At 45.3% G+C, this 23,011-nt stretch overlaps 1 protein-coding gene across 5 annotated transcripts in view; it reads right to left on the reverse strand.

The window, feature by feature from the left end:
- The window catches only part of TNRC6C (trinucleotide repeat containing adaptor 6C), a 152,714-nt gene that overhangs the window by 67,866 nt on the left and 61,837 nt on the right, over window positions 1-23,011 (reverse strand). For 3 of the 5 annotated variants that reach the window (XM_026484031.4, XM_057317669.1, XM_044378754.3), the window contains exon 4: window positions 18,281-18,607. In XM_026484031.4, the coding sequence (XP_026339816.3) occupies window positions 18,281-18,607 (327 nt within the window). Of the gene's footprint in view, window positions 1-10,153; window positions 13,547-18,280; window positions 18,608-23,011 lie in introns of those variants that run through there. The other 2 variants (XM_044378755.3, XM_026484030.4) reach the window with 2 other exon arrangements.

The raw sequence follows: 23,011 nt of genomic DNA on the forward strand, positions 1-23,011 counted from the left end.
CGGTAACAGGAGAATCATACGCGAAAGTACTAAGGCACATATCTGGCATATTCAGTCTCAACCCCAGTATCAAAGCAAAGATTTATTTTATTGTGTTAAAACACTCATTTCCCGGGGATGTACTGTATGGTGACTAACATAATATAATAAAAAATCTTTTAAAAAAATAAATAAATAAATAAAATACCCAGTAAAAAAAAAAAATAAATAAAAATAAAACACTCATTTCCCATCCTAGCCCTTCTTGAGTACACAGTTCAGTGGCTTTAAGTACATTCATGCTGCACAAGCATCAGTGCTATCCATCATCCCAACCTGAAGTGTAACCTATCACACAGGAAGTCCTCTCGCCCCTCCCCCAGGCTCTGGTAACCACTGTGACCCTGACTATTCCATGTCCTTCCCATAAACAGAATCATACAGTATTTGTCCTTTTCTGTCTGGCTTATTTCTCTCAGCAACATGTTCGCAAGGCCCATCCACATTGTAGCAGGTGTCAGCACCCCTTCCTCCTTTTTAAGGCTGAATAATATTCCACTGTATGCACACACCACCCCGTGTTTACCCACTCATCCATCCATGGACATTGTGGGTGGCTTCCACCTTTTGGCTGTTGTGAATAAAGCTGCTATAAACGGGAGTATACAAGTATCTGTTCCAGGCCTCGCTTTCAGTTCTTTTGAGTGCATCCCCAGAAGTGGGACAGCTGGATCACACAGTAAGTCTAGGTTTAATTTTCTGAGGAACTGCCACACTGTCTTCCAGCGTGGCCGCACCAGGGTAAATACTCCTACCAGCAGGACACAAGGACTCCGTTTGCTCCACACATTTGACCACACCTAACTTCTGTTTGAACAGCAGCCATCCTGATGGCTGTGAAGTGGTATCTCACTGGGATTTGGATTTGCATCTCCCTAATAACTAGTAATGTTGAGCTTCTTTTCACATGTAAAGCAAAGATATTTTAATAATCAAACTGTTTAATTTCTTCTGTTTGAAATTAACAGAGTCAAAGACAAAGAACTATATTGTCTGGAAATAAAAAACTATAAAACCCAATGAGTTTTCAATAAACATTGTAGAACGATTTCAACGTATGCCATCCTGCTACTCAGATGATTCTGTTTTGGAACTTTCTATAAATATTTGTAATCAAAATCTGAAACTGTAAATAAGAAATATGAATACAGGGCCTCCTGGGTGGCTCAGTCGTTAAGTATCTGCCTTCGGCTCAGGGCGTGATCCCGGTGTTCTGGGATTGAGCCCCGTATCAGGCTCCTCCGCTGGGAGCCTGCTTCTTCCTCTCCCACTCCCCCTGCTTGTGTTCCCTCTCTCGCTGGCTGTCTCTATCTCTGTCAAATTAACAAATAAAAGCTTAAAAAAAAAAGAAAAAGAAAGAAATATGAATACAAAAATGAGCTGAAACATTAAATTTTTTCAAAACATGCATTTTTTTAAGATTTATTTATTTATTTATTGGGGTAGGGAGGGGCAGATGGAGAGAGAGAGAGAGAGAATCACAAGCACATTCTCCATTGAGCGTAGAGCCTGACACACGGGGCTCAGTCCCAGGACCCTGAGATCATAGCGTGAGCCAAAACCAAGAGCCAGACACTTAACCGACTGAGCCACTCAGGTGCCCCCAAAACACTTAATTTTAGACACTATGAAATGATAAAATTCAGGGCAATGTTGTTGTTTAAGAGAAAAATAAATAAATCCAGATCTTTACATTCGAAGCTACACAAAATTTTGTAAGAAAAAGCATTTATAAACTTCTCTATGAGGTAGTAAGAGGCTAATGCTGATAAATCCTTGAACTCTGTACTTTCACAGATCGTTCTTTCCCTTTAGATCTTTACAAGAGCAGCGAAGGGCCAAGGACCAAAGGCTAATACTGGAATTAAGGAGATAATCATGCGAGGAAGATAATTTTTTTCATTTACATTAATTTAAAAATCTCAAATTTCGGAAAAACACCAGTCATTAGAATAAGAAACAGTAACAACACTAAGGCGCATCTATGACATCAGAGCTGCCAGCACAGCGGGGACTGTTTCTAACAGTATGTCCACCCTCTCAAGAAATCATCACCGCAATGAGAACGCCCCGTTGCTGTTCATCCTTCCCAGGGTTTGAGATAAAGAGCTCCAGAAGAGAGGGGCGCCTGGGTGGTTCAGTGGTTAAGCGTCTGCCTTCGGCTCAGGGCGTGATCCCGGAGTCCTGGGATTGAGTCCCACATTGGGCTCCCTGCTCCACTGGGAGCCTGCTTCTTCCTCTCCCACTCCCCCTGCTGGTGTTCCCTCTCTCGCTGGCTGTCTCTATCTCTGTCGAATAAATAAATAAAATCTCAAAAAAAAAAAAAAAAAAAAAAAAAAAGAGCTCCAGAAGAGCAGAGCAGGATCAACGCCAATGCGGCAGTATGGGAAGGAGGGAAGGATCAAGTCATGCCTGTGAGTTCACATACTGAGTATCTCTAGAATCTTCCATTTAAAAATGAGAAACAGAGGGGCGACTGGCCGGCTCAGTCGGAAGGGTATGTGACTCCTGATCTCAGGGCTGTGAGTTTGAGCCCCATGCTGGGTGCAGAGATTACTTAAAATGAATAAATTAAAGTTTAAAAAAAAAAGAGAGAAACAAAACCTCCCTGTGAACACCCCCTATTCAAGCTCCCTCGTCTCCTGACTGGATTATTAAAGCAGCTCTCCTCAGCCCCACCCCTGCTCTCCAGGGTGCTCTAACCAAGTACTCTTTCCAAACGGACACCCAGCAGACCGCAATGCTTACTTGAACACTTCCAAGGCTTCTTCACGTAAACACCAGGTCTTTAAGCAGCCCAGTAGGCTTCAGTCTCTCTTGGGACCTCACTTCTCATCATTCTTTCCCTTGTTCAGTGCTCCAGCCAGTTCCTCAAGGCACCATCTGCACTCCGCTACCCCAACAGGGCCTCAGAGGAGGCTGACCCTGATCTGGACTCGATGTCTACTCTTCTCTCTTATCTCAACTTGGCGGACACTTCATCTGAGAAGCTGTCTTCCCCCTGCTAGGGCCCTTGGACACATTCATCCTAAAAGTCTCCCTCTCCTTTTAATTTGTTTAGACCAGGGGTTGGCAAACATTTTCTGTAAAGGGCCAGATAGTAAATATTTTAGGCTTTGTGGGCCAGATGGTCTCTGAAACAACTACTCAATCCTGTCACTGTCGGGCAAAAGCCACCGCAGAGAATACACAAATGAATGACTATGGCTGTGTCCCAACAAAACTTTATTCACAAAAGCAGGTGGCAGGCTAGATCTGGCTTGCCGGCCATGGCTTGCCAAGCCCTGATTTAGATGGTAACTATTACGGAGTGCCTCCTACGCGCGGGCATCGTGCTGGGGACACAGCGCCGGACAAGACAGACAAGTTCCTTCTCTCCTGGAGCCCGCATCTTGGTGTGCGTTATCCATCCGTGTGACAGTGTGTCTCTCCCTCTAGGCTGTAAACTCTGACAAGGCAAGGACTGTCCATTTTTTTTTCTCCAGTGTTCAGCAGAGCAGCTGACACATAATCAGCAGTGAAAAAGTTTAGATAAAGTCTACATTTAGTCAAAGTTATAACCGACACTACAGATCTACAAGGGAAACACAATTTTCTTCTAAGGTAAGTCCTAGAACCAGAGAAGTCAATCGGAGCAACGACATTTTACTTAAAACAAAGCAAATGGCTGAGCGGTCGTGTGCCTCGCCAGCTCCACCTGTGCGGTCTCTTCCGGGTTCCTGGACAAGCTGCAGGCTCCGGCGACCTCGCGGCCTGGCACGTCTCCTGTCCCCACACTGGTTTCATCTGCTGATGACATTTACCGTCTGCCCTGCCATTACTGGGCACACCACTATGCCTTCCTCCTCCTTTCCTATCTCAACTGTTCTTCTGTTTCTTACTTCTTCGGTTCTTCAACAACATCAAAATAAACTAGATCTCTAAAAATTAACTCAGGGGCACTATGTGGAAACAGAAAGTACATAAAAAGTAAATAAAAAGTAAACAAGGTATTCTCGTGTTTAATCTACCATTTAAAAGCTCTCTTTCTAAGGGCACGTTCTAGATATTTCTCTGAAAATTATGAATGAAAAAAAAATTAAAAAGCCAGGGACTATACGTCACGCTGAGCTATTAGTCTACCATCAGAAACAAGTCCGAAGTAGTGCACCTTACCATTCTTCCTTCTGTTTGCGGAAGTGGGCATCAACAAACACAGACAGGGGCGCCTGGCTGGCTTGGTGGGAAGAGCGTATGACTCTTAACCTTTGGGTTGTGACTTTGGGCCCCACACTGGGCGTACAGATTACTAAAAAAATAAAATAAAATAAATATATAGACAATTTCACCGCTATCAAGGGCATTATTTGGGACAACTGGTGAAATTTAAATGTATTAAATTTAGATATAGATAACAGGATTATACCAAAGTTAAATTTCCTAAATAACCACACTACAACTGTACATTTTTGTCTACAGAGGATATTTAAGGGTTATGATACCTGCAATTTACTTTCAAATGCTGCTCCAACGAAACAAACGAGTGAACATAACTGTGGGAGGAGACCCATGCAGGATGACCGACAGAAAGCCCACATTATAACAGCAAAGATTAGTGAAGCATCCCTCTTGTATTTCTTATGTTAAAAATAAACAAAAGTTCTCATTTTCTACATATTAGCAAGTCTGAAACACCCAGCCCCTTGTCAAAGATACCGGAATTATCTTTTTTTTTTTTTTTTTAAGATTTTATTGATTTCTCTCTCAGAGACAGAGTGAGAGAGAGAGCACACAAGCAGGGGAAGCAGCAGGCAGAGGGAGAAGCAGGCTCCCCACTGAGCAGGGAGCCTGATGCAGGACTCGATCCCAGGACCCCGGGATCATGACCTGAGCCGAAGGCAGATGCTTCACTGACTGAGCCACCCAGGTGCCCTGATAACTGAGATATCTTTGACAGAATGCCAATTACTTTGCCAGGAGATAGCCAGAAATCTGTATGGTACCGAAGATGTTTGCCTTTAGTCCCCATTTCCCCACATAATAGCACTGCTAAGATTGCCCAGTTTAGGGCAGTCAGGTCTACGAAAACATAACTGAGCCCACATGAGCTGCCCCTGGCACACAACACAGAGGGCAAGAAGGAACGACTTCGGCCCTCAGACAGTCCTTCCTGCAGGTGAGACCATACCCCCGCCCTCACCCCAGGGACGGCACCACGCATATGTATGACACCCGGGACCCAGGACTGGAAGACCAGTAGAAGATATATGCATCAGGCTGTAGAATTAATATTAAAATCAGAACACTGGAATTCCTTCCTTACTTTTTACATTAAAAAATAAAAATAAGTGCTAATTTTTCTCTATTCCCTACTCTGGTGGCAGTAGTTGCGGCTAAGATGGTAATGATAATCTAATCTGAAGGCCTTGCTGTGGGAGGGAGGAGATGGAGTGGTATTTAGGTGGCAGAATTCATAGGACCTGGTGAATGACTGGACACGTGGGGAGCAGCAGAGGGTTCATGTCCAGATCTGGGGTTTGGGCCCTGAGAGGATGGCAGTGCCAACCACTAAGACTGGGAGTACTGGAGTTAAGAGTACTTCCGGGAAGGGAGGGATGGGGAAGGGAGAGGATGGGTGCACACTCGGCCATGTGAGTCTGCGGTGATTGCAAGACATTCAAGCAGATCTGTCCCAAGGTCCTGGGAGAAATAAGCCAGGAGCTCCATGTGGGTGTTTCAGCTCATTAGCATAGGGTGTGCCCCGTCCCCTCTGGTCTCTGTGTGGACTAGCCCAACACTGCAGGTGCTTTATCTAGTTCCTTAAAAGGCCATCACTGCCACTCCTGTCTCCTCTTCAGGCCTGCCACCTTCCTCAACAGCCCGGTCAAGTGGGAGCTGTATCCAACAGGCGCTGAGAAATTTAGGCACTGTCACTGAGCAGTACCCATTTCCTCAAATGCAAGAACATGTCTGCAAGTGATGCGTGCCAAGAGACAAGTGCTTGGAACTCAGAGGTGAGTGGAACATTCTGGAACTAGGGATGAGCAGTGGGAAGGGGCAAAAAAGGAGCGAGAAGACTAGGGGAGAAGAGCAAAAGGACGGGAGAGATGAAAGCAGACAAATGTCTCAGAAAAAGCGACTCTGAAGAGCGTTCTGCTGAACGACACGTGGCCCTGTGCTCTGGCACGGGGGCAACAAAGGGGAGGTGACATTGCTACCATGGGGGTCTCAAGAGGCTTGGTCCTCACCGCTGCATGGAAATGTCTAAGTCCACTTTGGAATGAGGGCTTTTGTCCTCAAGACCACAAAGACCGGCGATCCTTAAACGTGGAACTCTTTGGAGGGGCTGAAAATGAGGCTAACAAGGCAATTTGCTACTCATTTATCAACGGTCCATAACTTACTATGTAAGCCGCTAAAACTAGTTTTCTACTTAAATGTTTTCAGTTGTAACGAAAGCAGTAGATAAGGAAAAAAGTGAAAGAGAATTACTAGGATGCTTTTCACTGTGATTAAACTCTCAGACCTCCAAAATCATGTAAGTATTTACTTAAGAAAAGTACTTTTGAGGCACTATTTAAATACATAGAAACCAAAAAGCTAAGGATGAATAATAAAACTTCTTCTATGCTGTGGTGCTACACTTCTTCTTTTTGGCCCTACTCCTTGGTGTTTCCAGTTCTGATACGTTCTCAGTGCCCCAGGAAAGCTCTTTGCAAAGAGAACCCCGGGCCACAATTGAGACAGGCATGACACACACAGGCTCCGTTCTGTGCCTTAGTTTTTCCTCAGTCCCCTTCTTGTTTTGTCATTTATTTTTCCTGCTCAAGACGTTTGACAATGAGAAACAATTGTGTCCTATTACTCTAATAGTTTAAAAAAAGATAGTTTGAGGGGCATCTCGGTGGCTCAGTCGGTTAAGCATCTGCCTTTGGCTTGGGTCGTGATCCCGGGGTCCTAGGATGGAGTCACACGTCGGACTCCCTGCTCAGCGGGGAGCCTGCTTCTCCCTCCCTCGACCCCTCCCCCTGCTTGTACTCTCTCTCTCAAATAAATAAATAAATAAAATCTTTAAAAAATAATTGTTTGAACATAAAAATGTATTTAAGAGCTTGAAAGGACTCAAAAGCTAAGGCAAAATGTTATGATTTTAATGGAATGGTTATGGTTTTCAACTACAGACTCAAGTGGATTTGAAAATACCACTCACGGGGCTCTTGGGTGGCTCAGATGATTAAGCGTCTGCCTTGCGGCTCAGGTCATGATCCCAGGGTCCTGGGAGTCCTGGGATCGAGCCCTACAAAGGGCTCCTGGCTCAGCAGGGAGTCTGCTTCTCCTCTCCCTCTGCCTCTCCCCCTGCTCATGCTCTCTCTCTCTATCTGTCTCAAATAAATAAATAAAATCCTTAAAAAGAAATTGTTAAAAAAATAAGTAAATAAAATACCCCTCACCAGTCTTCTCAGCGCAGTGGTAAAAACACCGCAAGCAACAAAACGCAAACAGTGGGGCTGATATTGCCAGCACACGGAGATGTTAACCCTAGAGCCACTTTGGAAAATTAGGCTGCATCCACTCCCCACTGTCTGCTCCCCACTCAGACTCCTTTCAAGTCTTCTGTGGCTCTCTGAGGAGCACGGTTTGAGCAGCTCTGCTCCGGGGAATCCCTAAATGTCTCTCCCCCTTCTCCTCCTCACTGCTGTCACTTCCAGCACCACCGTCACCACCGTCACCTCCAGCACCTTCATCACCAGCACTATCACCTCCAGCACCTTCATCACCAGCACTGTCACCTCCAGCACCTTCATCACCAGCACTGTCACCTCCTGCACCACCAGCACCACCAGCACCGTCACCTCCAGCACCTTCATCACCAGAACTATCACCTCCAGCACCTTCATCACCAGCACTGTCACCTCCAGCACCTTCATCACCAGCACTGTCACCTCCAGCACCTTCATTACTAGCACTGTCACCTCCAGCACCGCCAGCACCGTCACCTCCAGCACCTTCATCACCAGCACTGTCACCTCCTGCACCACTAGCACCACCAGCACCGTCACCTCCAGCACCTTCATCACCAGCACTGTCACCTCCTGCACCACCAGCACCACCAGCACCGTCACCTCCAGCACCTTCATCACCAGCACTGTCACCTCCTGCACCACCAGCACCGTCACCTCCAGCACCTTCATCACTAGCACTGTCATCTCCTGCACCACCAGCACCACCAGTACCGTCACCTCCAGCACCTTCATCACCAGCACTGTCACCTCCTGCACCACCAGCACTGTCACCTCCAGCACCTTCATCACTAGCACTGTCATCTCCTGCACCACCTTTGCCGCCGCCACCTACCATCATCACAACATATTCTGATGTGAGAATTTATTCCAAAAATGACAATTTAAAAGACCACTATTCTCATGTTTAAGGCACACCATTCTTCCTGAGAGAACTTTATGACTTCGACAATATTTGAATAACACACTTTGCATAAACCAAAGTCTCTTGACTGTGTTATCAATTCACCAATCTATGTTTTAGTCCTAGTCTAAAAAAGAGAACTATGGGGAAAAATTTTTGTGAAATGACTGACTTGTAGGAGCAAGCATTTTGAAATGAATGAAAACTCTGAAATAAACCAAGATGGAATTCTCTTATAGGTATTCTAGACTCTCCTGTACAGCCCAGGAGCTCTGAAAGGCTAAAATCCATACCTGTAATATGCAACAAGTCTGACAGAGTTTATAAATAGGGGTTGTCATATCCATAAGGCATCACATAACACTTTGAAATTCTGACGTATCTCCACCCACACTGAATTAACCAAACCTTAACAAATTATGTCCATTTTACAGATGGGGAAACAGAGGCTCAGAGAGGTCAGACTTGGAAAAGATGGTAGAACTAATAAGCAGTAAGGACTGAACTAAAAGCTCCTTCTGCTCCACTATCAAAATAATTCCCCCTAAAAAGAACCTTAAAAAGAAAAAAGTAATGAAGTTGTGTATTATGTTAAGTTCTCTTTTCTTCTGCTGTTTAAATGGCCTACACATTCTAAAAATAGATATCTCTATAAAAATCTAAGTAACATAACTGTCTTAAGTGATTAATTTAAAAAGGATTACACAATAGCATGATTTAAAGAGAAAAGCTTTCTTTTTTTTTTTTTTAAGTTCCAAAATGTTACCATATAAAGATAAAATTTTCAAGGAAAAGTATTTAACGAAGAGATTCCAGAAGCTAGAGTAAGCAAAATTTTAATGAGGTATCAAATTCATCAGATAGGGAAGTGTGGACAAGATTTACTCAGAGTGTGCAGAATGCTTAATTAGTACTAACACCGACAAGAGCACAGAGTTCATTCTTCATGACCACAGTCCCTGGAACTGACAAGACAAACAGTAAACCATACATTATACAAAGCAATTCCAAATGCTTTCCCCTAGTTGAAAATATGTTTCCTAATGCTTACTGATAACACAAGTTCCCTGACACTTGTCTTTCAAGGAGCAGGATAAATGTTAACAACTCTTTTCAGCTTTTGAGAGGCAAAGATGCCTCCCCTTCCACTGCATTTACTGCGTGCGGAGAAAGCTCTTTGAATTCAGAATTCCACCGCCGGACAGACTCTAAACATTTCATCTGTCAACTTCCACAAATACACGGAATTATGAAACACAGACCGCAGTAAAGGGTTTACTGGAAACAATACTCGAAGAGTGCACAAGACTCCGCTTTCGGGCCTGTGTTTTCTGCAAAGCAGCAGTGGGACGGGCTTGCTCCCTCCAGGTTAAGAACCTATTAGCACGGCGACAAAACGGGGGGGGGGGGGGCAGAAGGCGCTGCTTGGCACTTGGGGAGGGCGCGCGGAGAGCTGGCGAGGCGGGGGAGAGCGGCGGGGAGAGCGGCGGTCACGGTCACGGTCAGGGTCGTGGTCGCCGAGGCGGCGGAGCTGCGGCACAGCGCTGGCCGGCGGCTCCCTTCCAAGACGCCATCTTCTTCAGTCGGAGCCGCGGCCAAGGACCCGGGGTGCAGAGCCGCCGCCCCCGCCGCCGCGCTTCCTCTCCTGCTCCGCGCCGCCAGGGGTGGGGTACCTGCGGGCAGGGGCCGCCGGAGCCCCGGGATACGCTACCTGGCGAGCCGGCCGGGGCGCGCAGCTCCACCATGTCGGCCGCGCGCCGCAGGAGCCTCCCGCTGTGGCGCCGCCAGCGGACTCCCGCGCCGGCCTGCGCCCCGGCAACCTGCGGGCGCCCGCGGGGCAGGGGCCGGCTGTGCCCTTTCCGCTCCGGGAGGTATCTGATTCATCCCCTTCAGCGAGGGGGAGGTGTCCACGGAGGGGATTTGAAAGCTCTGATTATCTAATTGCAGCTGACACTAAACCGATCTTCCTTCTTCTTTAAATTCTTTCGATTGTCACCAACGTTTGCACTTCAGGACCAGCTACAGGGAGCGCCAGGGCCCCTCTTCTGTTGTCCTGAAAGTCAGCCAAAAGAATAACGGCACAGTGCCTACTGGCTGCATGCGAATCAATGCTGCTCTTTCATACTGCCTTTGTTGTACGTTCCTTCTTGCTTCTCGCTTCTCCTAAACAACCCTGAAACATTTGGCATACCAACACTGGCGAGAATATTCTAAACGAGCCCCATATGTAAACTGGCAAGTGTCCAACTTCCTAATTACTTTCCTGCCTCTATCTAAAAAAGATCTAAGTAGCAAACACTACCCCACTGCATATTAATCAAAGCCTCTGTTTATAAATGTACAAAGCAGCCACCAAAACAATACATTGTTCTGCCTTTAGCACAATGAAAAAGAGTTTTTTTTTTTTTTTTTTAAATAAAAGCTCTCAAGTGTTTGGAGCTAGAGCTACGCAGCAGACTTGTCACATGACAAAATGACATTTTTCTGGAACCCGAATCGTGTGATTCTCTACACTTATCTACTACTACCTATCTTACCAGTTACAAGTATCTGCCAAGTGGCTAAATGGGCTCCCCTCCAAATTTACACATGAATTTAAAAATCCATTTTCCCCTGCATTATTTTTTTTAGAAGGCCAATGTTTTATTTCAAAACAAATGTTGCTTAAATAGGGAGCCTGGACTGGGGCTGGGAGGAACCCTGGCCTCTCCATCTCATTTTGCAGGAGCTCCTCTCTAGCCCTGACAACTCGTGAGTATGTCTCTTTGGATACTGCCAGTGATGGAAGACCTGAGACCCCGCAGAAGTTCAACTGGTTTGCAAACACAGGTCATTATCTCCACATGGCAAAGCACCATGTCAGCCACTGGAAAGTCAATAATGTTCCCTACATTTGTAACTGTTTCAAAGAGACAACAGTTGACACTCTTGACATTCTCAACTCACCTACCACTAGCTCATGCCACATGGCAAGCGATAATTGCTGAGCAGTAGAGACTGGGTGGGCAAAAGAGATGTATTCCCAGTTAGAATCTGGGTCAGGAGGGGTGCCTGGGTGGCTCAGTCCGTTAACCCCCTGACTCTTGATCTCAGCTCAGGTCTTAATCTCAGGGTTGTGAATTCAAGCCTTGCGTTGGGCTCCAAGCCAGGTATGGAGCCTACTTAAAAAATAAATAAACAAAATAAAAAGAATAGCTGGGTAGGAGATAGGACAACCTAAAATTTTTATAAATTCTACCAAACTGCCCTCCCTAGCGGCTGCACTAGTTACAGCCCTACCTGCAGCAACTCGGAGTTGCCCCTTCCCATGCCCTCACCACTCAGGTGGAGTTGTTCTAGAGTCTTGCTGTGAAGACTAAAAAATTAACATGTGTGAAGCACTTGGTTCTAGCACATAGTAAGCACTCAATCAACAGTACCGCTGGTATTACAATAGATTTTCAAGTTCTGGCAGTTTGGTAAATGAAAAATGGTCTATCACTGTTGTTTTCATTTTCATTTATTTCTCCTCTGGTCACAAATAATACTCTCTCTCAAAATGGTGAGGATGCATTTGTAGTGCCTTTATGATCTATCTGCCTGCCCACATTTTTTGCCCATTCTCCTATTGGCCTGTTTTTTTCCTTGTTGATTTATAGGAAGGCTTGGTATTTCCTCTCAGGTTTCATTTATGGGCTTGTACAAAAGGCTGTAACTTTTACACACTCAACATTGTCAGCCTTCTCTTCACCGCTTCTTGCTTAAGAGAAAATTTCAGGCCACGATCTGGAAATGTTCTCCTGTGTCACCTCCGACAGTTTTCACGTTTGTTTTGTGTGTGGTTTTCTAGCACTGTATTGACGGAACTGCCACTTTCCCAGTAGTTTGGGAGGCCACGCCATACTAACCTAAACCTCAGAGAGAGAGAGAGAGAGAGAGAGAGAGAGAGAGAGAGTGTGTGTGTGTGTTCGTTCCCCAGTCCCTCCAGTGCATCTCATCAATTTATTTGTTTACTCTTGCCCCAATAACACGCAGTTGTAATTAATTACTGGAGGATCATAGGTCTATTTGATAGCTCATTATTTTTTTTTTTTATTTTTCTTGACTGTTCTATTTATGCACCTTTACTCTTCTAGATGAACTTCAGAATTAGCCTACCAAGTTCCAAAAGCAATGTGCTGGGATAGCTCTGAATATGAATTTAACATGACCAGGTTGTCACAGTAAGTTTCTGTGCTAGTTTATCATGTTACTTAGTAATGCTAACAGCTACCTTTCCAGCCCCATCTCCTCTTAGTGCCCCCTGCTCTCTGCCCCCAGCCACACTGAACCACCTGCATCGCCCACGCAGGCTGCTCTACCACCTGCCTTTCACGGCTAATCCAAAACTCAGCTCGAGTCGCCTCCATGGGAAAGCCTTCCGTGGTAGCCCCCCATCCTCGGTCTGGGTTAATGGGCATGTGGCCCCCCACAGTTATCTCTTAGTGGCACCCCAACCCACTTAAGCATGACTATGTATCCCTATACTTAGTAGGCATTCAATAAATGTTTTGCTCGGTGACTTAATGCAGACATGTTTGAAGAGACCACAGTTCTGGCAGGTTAGCCTCTCCTCCCCTGTCCGAGCGGTGCATGCTGTGTGTGGGCCTGATGCCCAAGCATTCCGATGGCGTAACCAGAGGAAAGAGACAGTGCGAAATTATCAAGCTAGTGTATCGGCTTGTCAAAAAATGGCAAAAACTGGCATTGCAATTTTTCCATATGAACAACTTTGACAGATTACTGTAAATTACAAGGTGAATCATAACAAAACTTTATAAAAGCCAGACCGATCTACTGACTTACATGCTTTTCAAAAGCATGTGGGACATAAAGGGTAAGAACGAATACAAAAATGACTGTCAGGCTGGGTCTCCCTCCATACGCTGCCACTGCCTTACGTAACAGTATAGAAAACGTATTTACGCTCGCTGGGCTAAAACAAGTATGACTTCAGTTTTCTTTTTCTTTTTTTTTTCTTTTTTTTAAGATTTTATTTATTTATTTGACAGAGAGAGAGACAGGCAGTGAGAGAGGGAACACAGCAGGGGGAGTGGGAGAGGAAGAAGCAGGCTCATAATGGAGGAGCCTGATGTGGGACTCGATCCCAGAACGCTGGGATCACGCCCTGAGCTGAAGGCAGACGCTTAACGACTGAGCCACCCAGGCGCCCCCATGACTTCAGTTTTCAATTCTTCACACATGTTCCCGTTTCTACACCTACACTGCTCACTGGCATCTGTCAGTGCTTTCTGGGTACTGCGGTGGACAAGCTCGCTTTCCCTTACTGCAGCAAACACTGCGACAACCCCCTCCACAGGGAGGAGGAAGTAAGGCAAACGGCCCCGCAATTAGATGGGAGGGAACCGCGATGCTCATTAATTTTAGCAGGTTTGCACTACATAACTTTTTTTTTTTTTAAGATTTTATTTATTTATTCGACAGAGATAGAGACAGCCAGCGAGAGAGGAAACACAAGCAGGGGGAGTGGGAGAGGAAGAAGCAGGCGCCCCTGCACTACATAACTTCTTAAAGCTATGATAAAGGTGATTCAAAGTCTACCGATTCCTTCCAGGGATATTTAACCTTCTTTAATCTTTGCCAATCACACTAAACCTTTGGTGGGGGGGAAGTGTCCACATACTGATACACTTGGGAAAAAATAAATTTATGTGCTGGGCTGAAATAATCCCTTTCCATTTTTCTTTTCATGAGAAATGGCAGGCAGATAAAATCTTAAGGATGAGTCACTTACCTGCTCCCAGCCTGGGTAATTCAATATTAGTTCAGTGACCAGACATTCTTACTTTTTAACTTAACCTTATTGTCAGAGAAATGGAATCATGAGCGAAACTGCATTTTTTGTTTTAATGCAGGTGTGGCTACAGGGGTGGAAACCTGCTTACCCAGAATCAAAGTCAATGACAATCTATGTATTACTTCAAAAAAATTATATAAGCTTTTACTTGAAGCAGTATCCAGAAAAGTTTCAATGTAGCAAGAAAATGTGGCTACTCTTCCGGATTTCACCTGGATATGAATTCAGTAAGTAACTTGCACCATGAAAAAGAAAAGTTCACAAGATGCTTCAACTCTAGGAAAGACAGCTGAAATTTCAAAATGTACATTTCAGAGAAAGACGAGAGAGTTTTTTTTGTTTTTCTTTTTTTAAGAAAAGAGAGAGAGAACACAAGCAGGGGGAGCGGCAGGCAGAGGGAGAGGGAGAAGCAGGCTCCCCACTGAGCAGAGAGCCCGATGTGGGGCTCGATCCCAGAACCCTGGGATCATGACCTGAGCCAAAGGCAGAAGCTTAACTGACTGAGCCACCCAGGTGTCCCTAGGACGAGAAAGCTTTACTGCACTGTTGAGGAATTTTACTCATTTAAAAATTTTGCAAGTTTAAGAAACAACTGCTTCTCCATAATGGCATTTCAAAGATGGCACATATTTGATGCACTTATGGAGCACTTACTGTATACAAGGCCCTCTGCTGAGTACCAAACAAATATCTTGCCCTTAGCGTCCTGCAGAGTAGGAATCCCCTTCACGTCACAGGTGAGGACTCTAGAGGCCGTGAAAGTGACTTGGCCAAAGTCACACAGGAGGTCATGGGTCTGGAAACTTTATTAGGCCGTGGCTCCACCACCGTGTCTCCTGACCCCTCAGCCATGCTGCCTCCACGCGCACTGCTGCCCCCCTGCAATCCCTGTGCTGACTCCCAAAAATCACGGGACGGAGTCCTGCAACGCCTCCACGGACAAAATCAAACAAGCTCTTTGGAACAGTGTTTGACTCAGAAACTAAAGGGAAGAGACCTTAGAGATCAGAGGTCCTGAGAGGTTCAGACCTCTGATTTTGGAGAGAATGAAATTCTAGCTGGGGGTGTGACCAGTGCTATAGTTGCCAGGACTTCCTCCCCCAGTGCAGAGCTCTTTCCACCCCACTATGTCGTGGGTATTTCCATGGTTTCCTTTGGTTTCCATAACATAGGAAAGTGAGACACTTTCTTTATAGGATACTTTCAATTTAATCGAGAGCTAAGACTTACAACTGATCAGCAAACAATGTCGGCTGCACAGTGTGCAATGAAGGTGAAGTTGTATCTGCAGACTGAGCACATTCCTGCAGCAAGAGGAGCAGAAAGCGGAAGCACGGAAGGGGCTTCGTGGGGCAGGGCCATGATGACCTGGACAGAAAGGAAGGGGGAAGCCATCAGGTGCGTGCATGTACTGGGACAGATGACACTGAGCCAGGTGTACTTGTGACACAGCGAGGAAACAGTGCTGGTAGAATGGAAAGTAGGCCAAGTGGAAGAGAAAGGAAAACGCTGACTAGACAAGGCTGTCTTGACAGCCAGGTGGAGAAAGCGAGACTGTGCAATAGGAACGAGGAAGGCAGGACATGAATCAGTTACAAAGGCTTATCTGGCTGTGATACCAGCAACTGTTGGGAAAAGAGATGAAACTGGTATAAAATGAAGACTTTTGTTTGGGAGCCAAAAATCAATCATTTCTTATTTTATTAATAAAATATAGATCGATTCCATTTTCTGAGATGTTTATACAGAAAATGCTGATTTAGTCTCCACCCCCCCATATATATTTTAAAACTAAAATAAACTAGACATAGCTTTCCGGAGGATAGTTATAGAGACAAATATTTTAATAAAGAATATTATTTTCAATCCCCAAATTTGAAGCAATTCCTTATTTTCCTACTTATCTAGGAAGGTCCTGGTAATGTCCCGCACTAACAGCATTTGATGGGAACTCTGATGCGGTACTGCCAACTAATCACGTATCAGTGGGATAAGGCTTGAAAAAAGCAGGGTTGTTACCGTTCTTTTCCAGCTTTTCAAAACAAGCATCTGAAGTTAAAACACCAAGCTATTTAGGGATGACTATACACTCCTTGTCTGTGTTAAGATTTTCCTGACGACCATGTTTCAGTGTAGAAAGTAACTGTGTTTGATAACAACTGCTTGCGGTGAAATGGACGGGACTATATTCTTGGTCAATGACTATATTTGATAATTTCTTTTTCTTCCTTGCTTTTTGCTAACAACCACTGACCTACATCCCCTCTACCAGGAATTTAGCAGATGAGAGTTCAGACTATTTAAAGACACATGGCCAAGCTGTCTAAAAATATTTGTTTCAAATATACCACAAAGTCAACTTTTTAAGAAATACTACTATTAATACTCGCAAGCCATGTTGGAATTACTCTCTATGTTAGAAAGCAGCCCATGAAAGAAAATATTAATATAACTTGTGGAAAGTTTCGTTTAAATCCTGATCTAATGTAAGAAGCCTCCTTGCTTCTCTAGTTACAGGCCTGAGTCTCACTACCACCAGCAAACACGGTGTCCATGCTAGCACCAGTGCTGACTGTGAAATCACTGGAAATGGAACGATTTAAGAAAATAACAGAGAAACACAGCAGTTGAACACATGTACTCTGCTCTCTTCCAAAAATTTCTCTAAAACTTTGGTAAAGAAATTGTTTAAAGTACGAGTCCATCAGTAAGGTCAAGAAGATGGGAAGAAGGGAGAGAGGACAGGAGAGGAGAGCTGTTAGCAGTCTAGGAGCTGGAAAGTAAATGAACAAATGGTGATTTCTCTCAGGAGCCAAGAGAAAGCTGGTGTCCAACTGCAGGCAAGGATGCCAGCAAGAAGCAGGGGATCAGAACCCCAGACACGCAGGGGCTGAGCATGAGATCTGGCAGGTTTGGCTCGAGGTGTCTGAACAAGTGACAGTTAGAAGCACACACTCCCGGTAAAGCGCCGTGAGCTCCTCACAGATAGCAGGCACAGTCACGGGATGGCCTTGGAAACGGGCAGCAAGGTTTTAGGAAGAGCTCTCACTGCAGGATTCTACAGCATCTGCCTTGACAGACGCACATGCGCTCTTGTGCAGACCTCTAGTTTCTGGTGAGAAATGAACTTAGCTGAAGGAGCTAATGCCATCAGAAAACATGAGAAATAGGGGCGCCTGGGTGGCACAGCGGTTAAGCATCTGCCTTCGGCTCAGGGTGTGATCCCGGCGTTATGGGATCAAGCCCCACATCAGGCTCCTCCACTATGAGCCTGCTTCTTCCTCTCCCACTCCCCCTGCTTGTGTTCCCTCTCTCGCTGGCTGTCTCTATCTCTGTCGAATAAATAAATAAAATCTTTAAAAAAAAAAAAGAAAACATGAGAAATAAAATACAAAAATAGGAGGGGCGCCTGGGTGGCTCAGTCGTTAAGCGTCTGCCTTCGGCTCAGGGCGTGATCCTGGCGTTCTGGGATCGAGCCCTGTATCGGGCTCCTCCGCTGAGAGCCTGCTTCTTCCTCTCCCACTCCCCCTGCTTGTGCTCCCTCTCTCGCTGGCTGTTTCCCTCTGTGTCAAATAAATAAATAAAATCTTAAAAAAAAAATTACAGAAATAGGAGGAAACAGAACCCAACTTTAAAATTCAATTGAGGGGCGCCTGGGTGCCTGTCAGTTAGGCATCTGCCTTTGATTCAGGTCATGATCCCGGGGGCCTGGGATTGGATTCTGCATCGGGCTCCCTGCTCAGTGGGGAGACTTGCTTCTCCCTTTCCCTCTGCCCCTCCCCCTGCTTGTGCTCTCTCTCTCAAATAAATAAAAAAAATCTTTAAAAAAAATAAAATTCAACTGAAATGAATCTATCTACCATCTAGCTAGCTAGCTCACTCCATTATATGCATATAGTGAATAGGGACCAAAATATGTCTATCTGTATCACAGGACAGCAAAGTTGAAAATAGCACAATGGTTCTCGGATAAAAGGAATTCCTCATTTTATGTGTTTTTACCTGGTTGGAGCTTACTGGGATGCTGCTGTGCTCCGGCTCCAGGGAGGGGAGGAGGGCTTACCCCTGCAGGCCCAGCACCCTGGGTCGGGCTCACACTGGTCAGAGCCCCTGTAGGCAATGGCTGACCTCTCTTTAACAGCTGCTTCTGTTCTTGCTGGCGGAAGCGTGGAGGCACCTCACGAGGCAGGTAACGGGATGCAGCTGGCTGCTGGCTGCTGGCAGACACACGTTTGCCATTGCTGCTGCTGGACAGAGTGCTGGTGGAAGTGCTGGTACTGGTACCGGCAGGTTGGGGCTGGCTTGAACAGGTCTTAGTAGGTTCTGGCACTATAAGGAACAAAATGACAAGAACCCAAAACTTTAGTAACACTTCTTAAAACCCAACCCAAACCAAAGAAAGCAAAATAAAAACTGAGAAAGAAATGACAATGTAGTGCTCTGGAAACAGAAACGGACTAAAGTCCAGAGGTTCAGGTTCGAGACCCAGTTTTCTTAGAAACTAACTGCAATTCTGAGCAGCACGTTTTGGCCCACAGTTGCCTCATCCGTAAAATGGGTGATTCAGTTAAGTTAGAGCAGCAGTTCACAGCAGTTCACACTTCTGCTTACATCAGACTCGACTCAACACGTTCCCAGGTGACTGATCTGATGCTGGCAGTCCCCGGACCACACTCTGAGAACCACGGCTCTTGGCCAGTGTTTTCTCAAATTAAGGGATCTTAGATGCCCATCAATTTATATATATTTTTATTTTAATTCTGATGACAACACACACACACACACACACACACACACACACACACACACACACACACACGTGCCTTCTGCGTTATCCGATTAAAGCATTTGTGCTGATGCTATCTATAGCACTACTACACTCCACTCCAGATTTGCTGGAAAAGAACACAGGTGGGCTAACTTGCAAACGATGCATTTGCATTAAGTGAAAGCCAAAATGCCATCTGAGTGTTGCATAAACAAAAGTTCCACAGTAATTTCAACAGAAAGGAGGAGCAGGAGAGCTGAGTGGTAGCCCTGACAGGACCGTACTACTACTAAGCATGCCAAATGTGAAGGTGATTTTAGTAGTAAGCCTGCATTTGTAAGGGAGCACAGACACATCAAATGCAAAGAATCTGAGGCTCAAACGTCGTTCCCATCTTGAACCTGAAACATGAATATCCAGGGGATTACATTTACCTTTTATTAAAAAAAAAAAAAAGATTTCATTTATTTATTTGAGAGAGAGAGCGAGCGCGTGCACACATGAGCTGGCGGCGGCGGGGGGGGGGGGGCGGTGTCAGAGGGAGAGAGAGAAGCAGGCTCCCTGCTTAGCAGGGAGCCTGATGCGGGGCTCAATCCCAGGACCCTGAGATCATGACCTGAACAGAAATCAAGAGTTGGGACGCTTAACGGACTGAGCTAGCCAGGCGCCCCAACCTCTCCGTTGTCTTTAGCAGCGATAGTCACTTTGGCCATCCTGAGACACTCTCCTCCTCGGCCTCCGTGACTCTGAAAGTCCTTGCTTGGATTCCCACTGGCCTCTACAGCTATTCCTTCCCATTCCCTGCGGCAGCCTTCCTCTTTTGCTGTTCCTTAAGGTTTTGCTGCAGATGCTCACCCAGTCTACTCCCACAGCTTTACTCATCAACCCTGTGGCCACGATGCAAGACCGAACGGCTACCGAAGATGGACATCTGCATGTCTTACAGGCACTTCAAAATCAGAGTGTCCCCATACTCACTGGTTTCCTCACTCCCTCTTCTTTCGAGTTCTGCTATCACTCTCCTGGCAGATGGCCCCGAGTCGGAAACCTGGGCTCCATCCTTGACTCTGCCCTTAATCCTGCCCAACCTACCTCCAACTAACCACCGAACCTTGACATTTCTACCTTATCTTAAATATGCCTCGCAAGTATCCCTCAAGCTCATCCGCCTGTTTCCATTCCTATTGCACCAACCAGAGCCTGGAGCACCGTTATTCCTCGTCTGGACACTACAAGAGCATGTCTGCTTCTAATCCTTCACCTACTGCAGCCGGCGTGGTCCTGAGGTACACATCTCCTCCTGGCTAAAACCCCTGGAAGCTTCCCAGCCCCTCAGGATACAGTTCACAGTCCTGAGCAGGTAGCTGTCCCTAATCCCCACTTTTCTAGACCCGCCTGCTAACTTCACTATGCCGAACCTCTCTCTTCAGGGACCACTATTCTCCCCTCTTCCACCTAACTACTATGTCTCATCAATTTTCATACACAGCTCTGCACATTTTAACATTTCTGAAATTGAGATGCATCCTATAATTGATGACGTATGTATCAGTTTAACTGGCAGTATTTATTCTAAGCAGTATATAAAATAATGCATAACTGATAATATATCAGATTCAAGAAGACATGGTGATTCCTAGTCATTCTTTAATTATCAGATTAAATGTCACTTCTCAGTCCCCCCTGCCCCCCGGTTCCGCCCCTCCCCACGTTCCCAGTGCCCCGTATGTGCGCCAGTGCTCAGCACCACACACTGCTTTCTAGTTGGCCGTCTCCCCGAGAGGCTGCATTTGACGTCAGCACGGTGCCTGGCACACAGTAAGTGCTCAACAAACGTTAAAGGGCTTGACTTTTTCTCAAACACACACTCTGAAGTTAAAGAGAAACGCAGAAATAGCAGAATATAAAGAAAGTAATTGGTAAAGCAGAAAAAATACTAGACTGGAAAACTGAAGGCCTGGATTCCAGGCCAGTTCCCACTGATTGTGTGCACAGTCCTGGTCGGGTGGTTTCCTATGCCTGCGGCTTGGTCTCCTCACTGGGAAATGAAAGGTTGAGACCGGCTGACTCCCTCCGGTTCCTTCCAACTCTGAAAGCCTAGGATTTTCTGAGGGAAGAACAAAGGACGTGGCACACGGTTTCGGTTCTGTGATGGCTACCCCTTCCGAGTGCACGGAGTTTCTCTTCCTCAGGTTCTGCTGTGCTCCGCTCCTAGTTCCCTGGCCTTGCTACAGACGGTGGAAGATTTTTTATAATTTACTTAGATTTGATGGTTATTCACCTTCAACTCAAAAGCATAGGAGATGAACATCCATTCTATCCCTTTTTCTTAAAAAAAGCTATAAAACCTATTATAGGTTAATTTTTAAACAGAGGAGGTTTCAAATATATTTTTTTCTGACATTGGCCTTTAGCTGATTAAAACTGCAGAAGTTCCTAAGTATTTAACCCAAGGAGTCGAAAACTTCTATCTACACAAACCTTCACAGGCGTGTGTAGGGCAGTTTTATTGCTAGTTGCCCAAAATGGGAAGCAACTGAGATGTCCTTCTAGGCGTGATGGATAAAGGAACTGGTACATCTGTACAATGGAAAATTCACATTTAAAAAGAAATGAGTTATCAAGCCCTGACAAAAAATGAAGGAATCTTACAGGCATACTACCAAGTAAAAGAAGCCAATCCGAAAAGGCTTCCTAGTCTATGATTCCCACTATATTGTGGAAAAGGCAAAACTATGGAGATAGTAAAATCATCAGTGATTGACAAGGGCTTGGGGAGGGAGAAAGAGGTAGAGCACAGGGGACATTCAGGGCAGTAAATCGGTATGATACTTTAATTGTGGCTATATGACATTAGCATTTGTCAAAACCCCTTAGAACTATGTAATACGAAGTTAACTCAAATGTAAACTGTGGACTTTATTTTTTTTTTAAAGATTTTATTTATTTATTTGACAGAGATTGCCAGCGAGAGAGGGAACACAAGCAGGGGGAGTGGGAGAGGAAGAAGCAGGCTCATAGCAGAGGAGCCTGATGTGGGGCTCGATCCCATAATGCCGGGATCACGCCCTGAGCCGAAGGCAGACGCTTAACCGCTGTGCCACCCAGGCGCCCCTAAACTGTGGACTTTAATTAACAATAATGTATCACTATTGGTTCATTGATTGCAACAAATGCACCCCACCAAGGCCGAAGTTCATAATGGGAGAAACTGAGGATGTGTTAGTTGCGGGGAGAAGTACTGTGGGAACTCTCTATACTTTCTGCTCAGCCTTTCCATAAACCAAAAACTGCTCTAAAAACCAAAGTCTATTAGGAACTCTTGTGCACTGTTGGTGGGAACGCAAACTCGTGCAGCCACTGTAGAAAAGAGTATGGATGCTACTCAAAAAATTAAAAATAGGGGCATTTGGGTGGCTCAGTCAGTTAAGCGTCTGACTCTTGATTTCAGGTCATGATCTCAGCGTGGTGAGACTGAGCCCCGTTTTGGACTCCACACTGGGCATAGAGCCTGATTAAGATTCTCTTTCTCCCTCCCCTTCTCCCTCTCTCTTAAAAAAAAAAAAAAAATTAAAAACAGAATGACCGTATGATCCAGTAATTCCACTACTGGGATTTACCCAAAGAAAATGAAAACACTAACTTGAAAAGATATATGAACCCCTAAGTTTGCTGCAGCATTATTTACAATAGCTAAGATATGGAAGCAGCCCCAGTGTTCACTGATAAATGAACAGATAAAGAAGATGTGGTACGTACACACACACACACACACACACACACACACACACCACTGGAATATTACTCAGCCACAGTAAAGAATGAGATCTTGCCATTTGTGACAATGTGGACCTAGAAGGCATAATGCTAAGTGAAAGAAGTCAGTCAGAGAAAAACAAATACCATATGGTTCACTCATACGTGGAATTCAAGAAACAAAACAAATGAATAAACAAAGAAAAAAA

The sequence above is a fragment of the Ursus arctos genome, unplaced genomic scaffold, assembly GCF_023065955.2.
Source record: "Ursus arctos isolate Adak ecotype North America unplaced genomic scaffold, UrsArc2.0 scaffold_24, whole genome shotgun sequence".
Lineage (NCBI taxonomy): Eukaryota > Metazoa > Chordata > Mammalia > Carnivora > Ursidae > Ursus > Ursus arctos.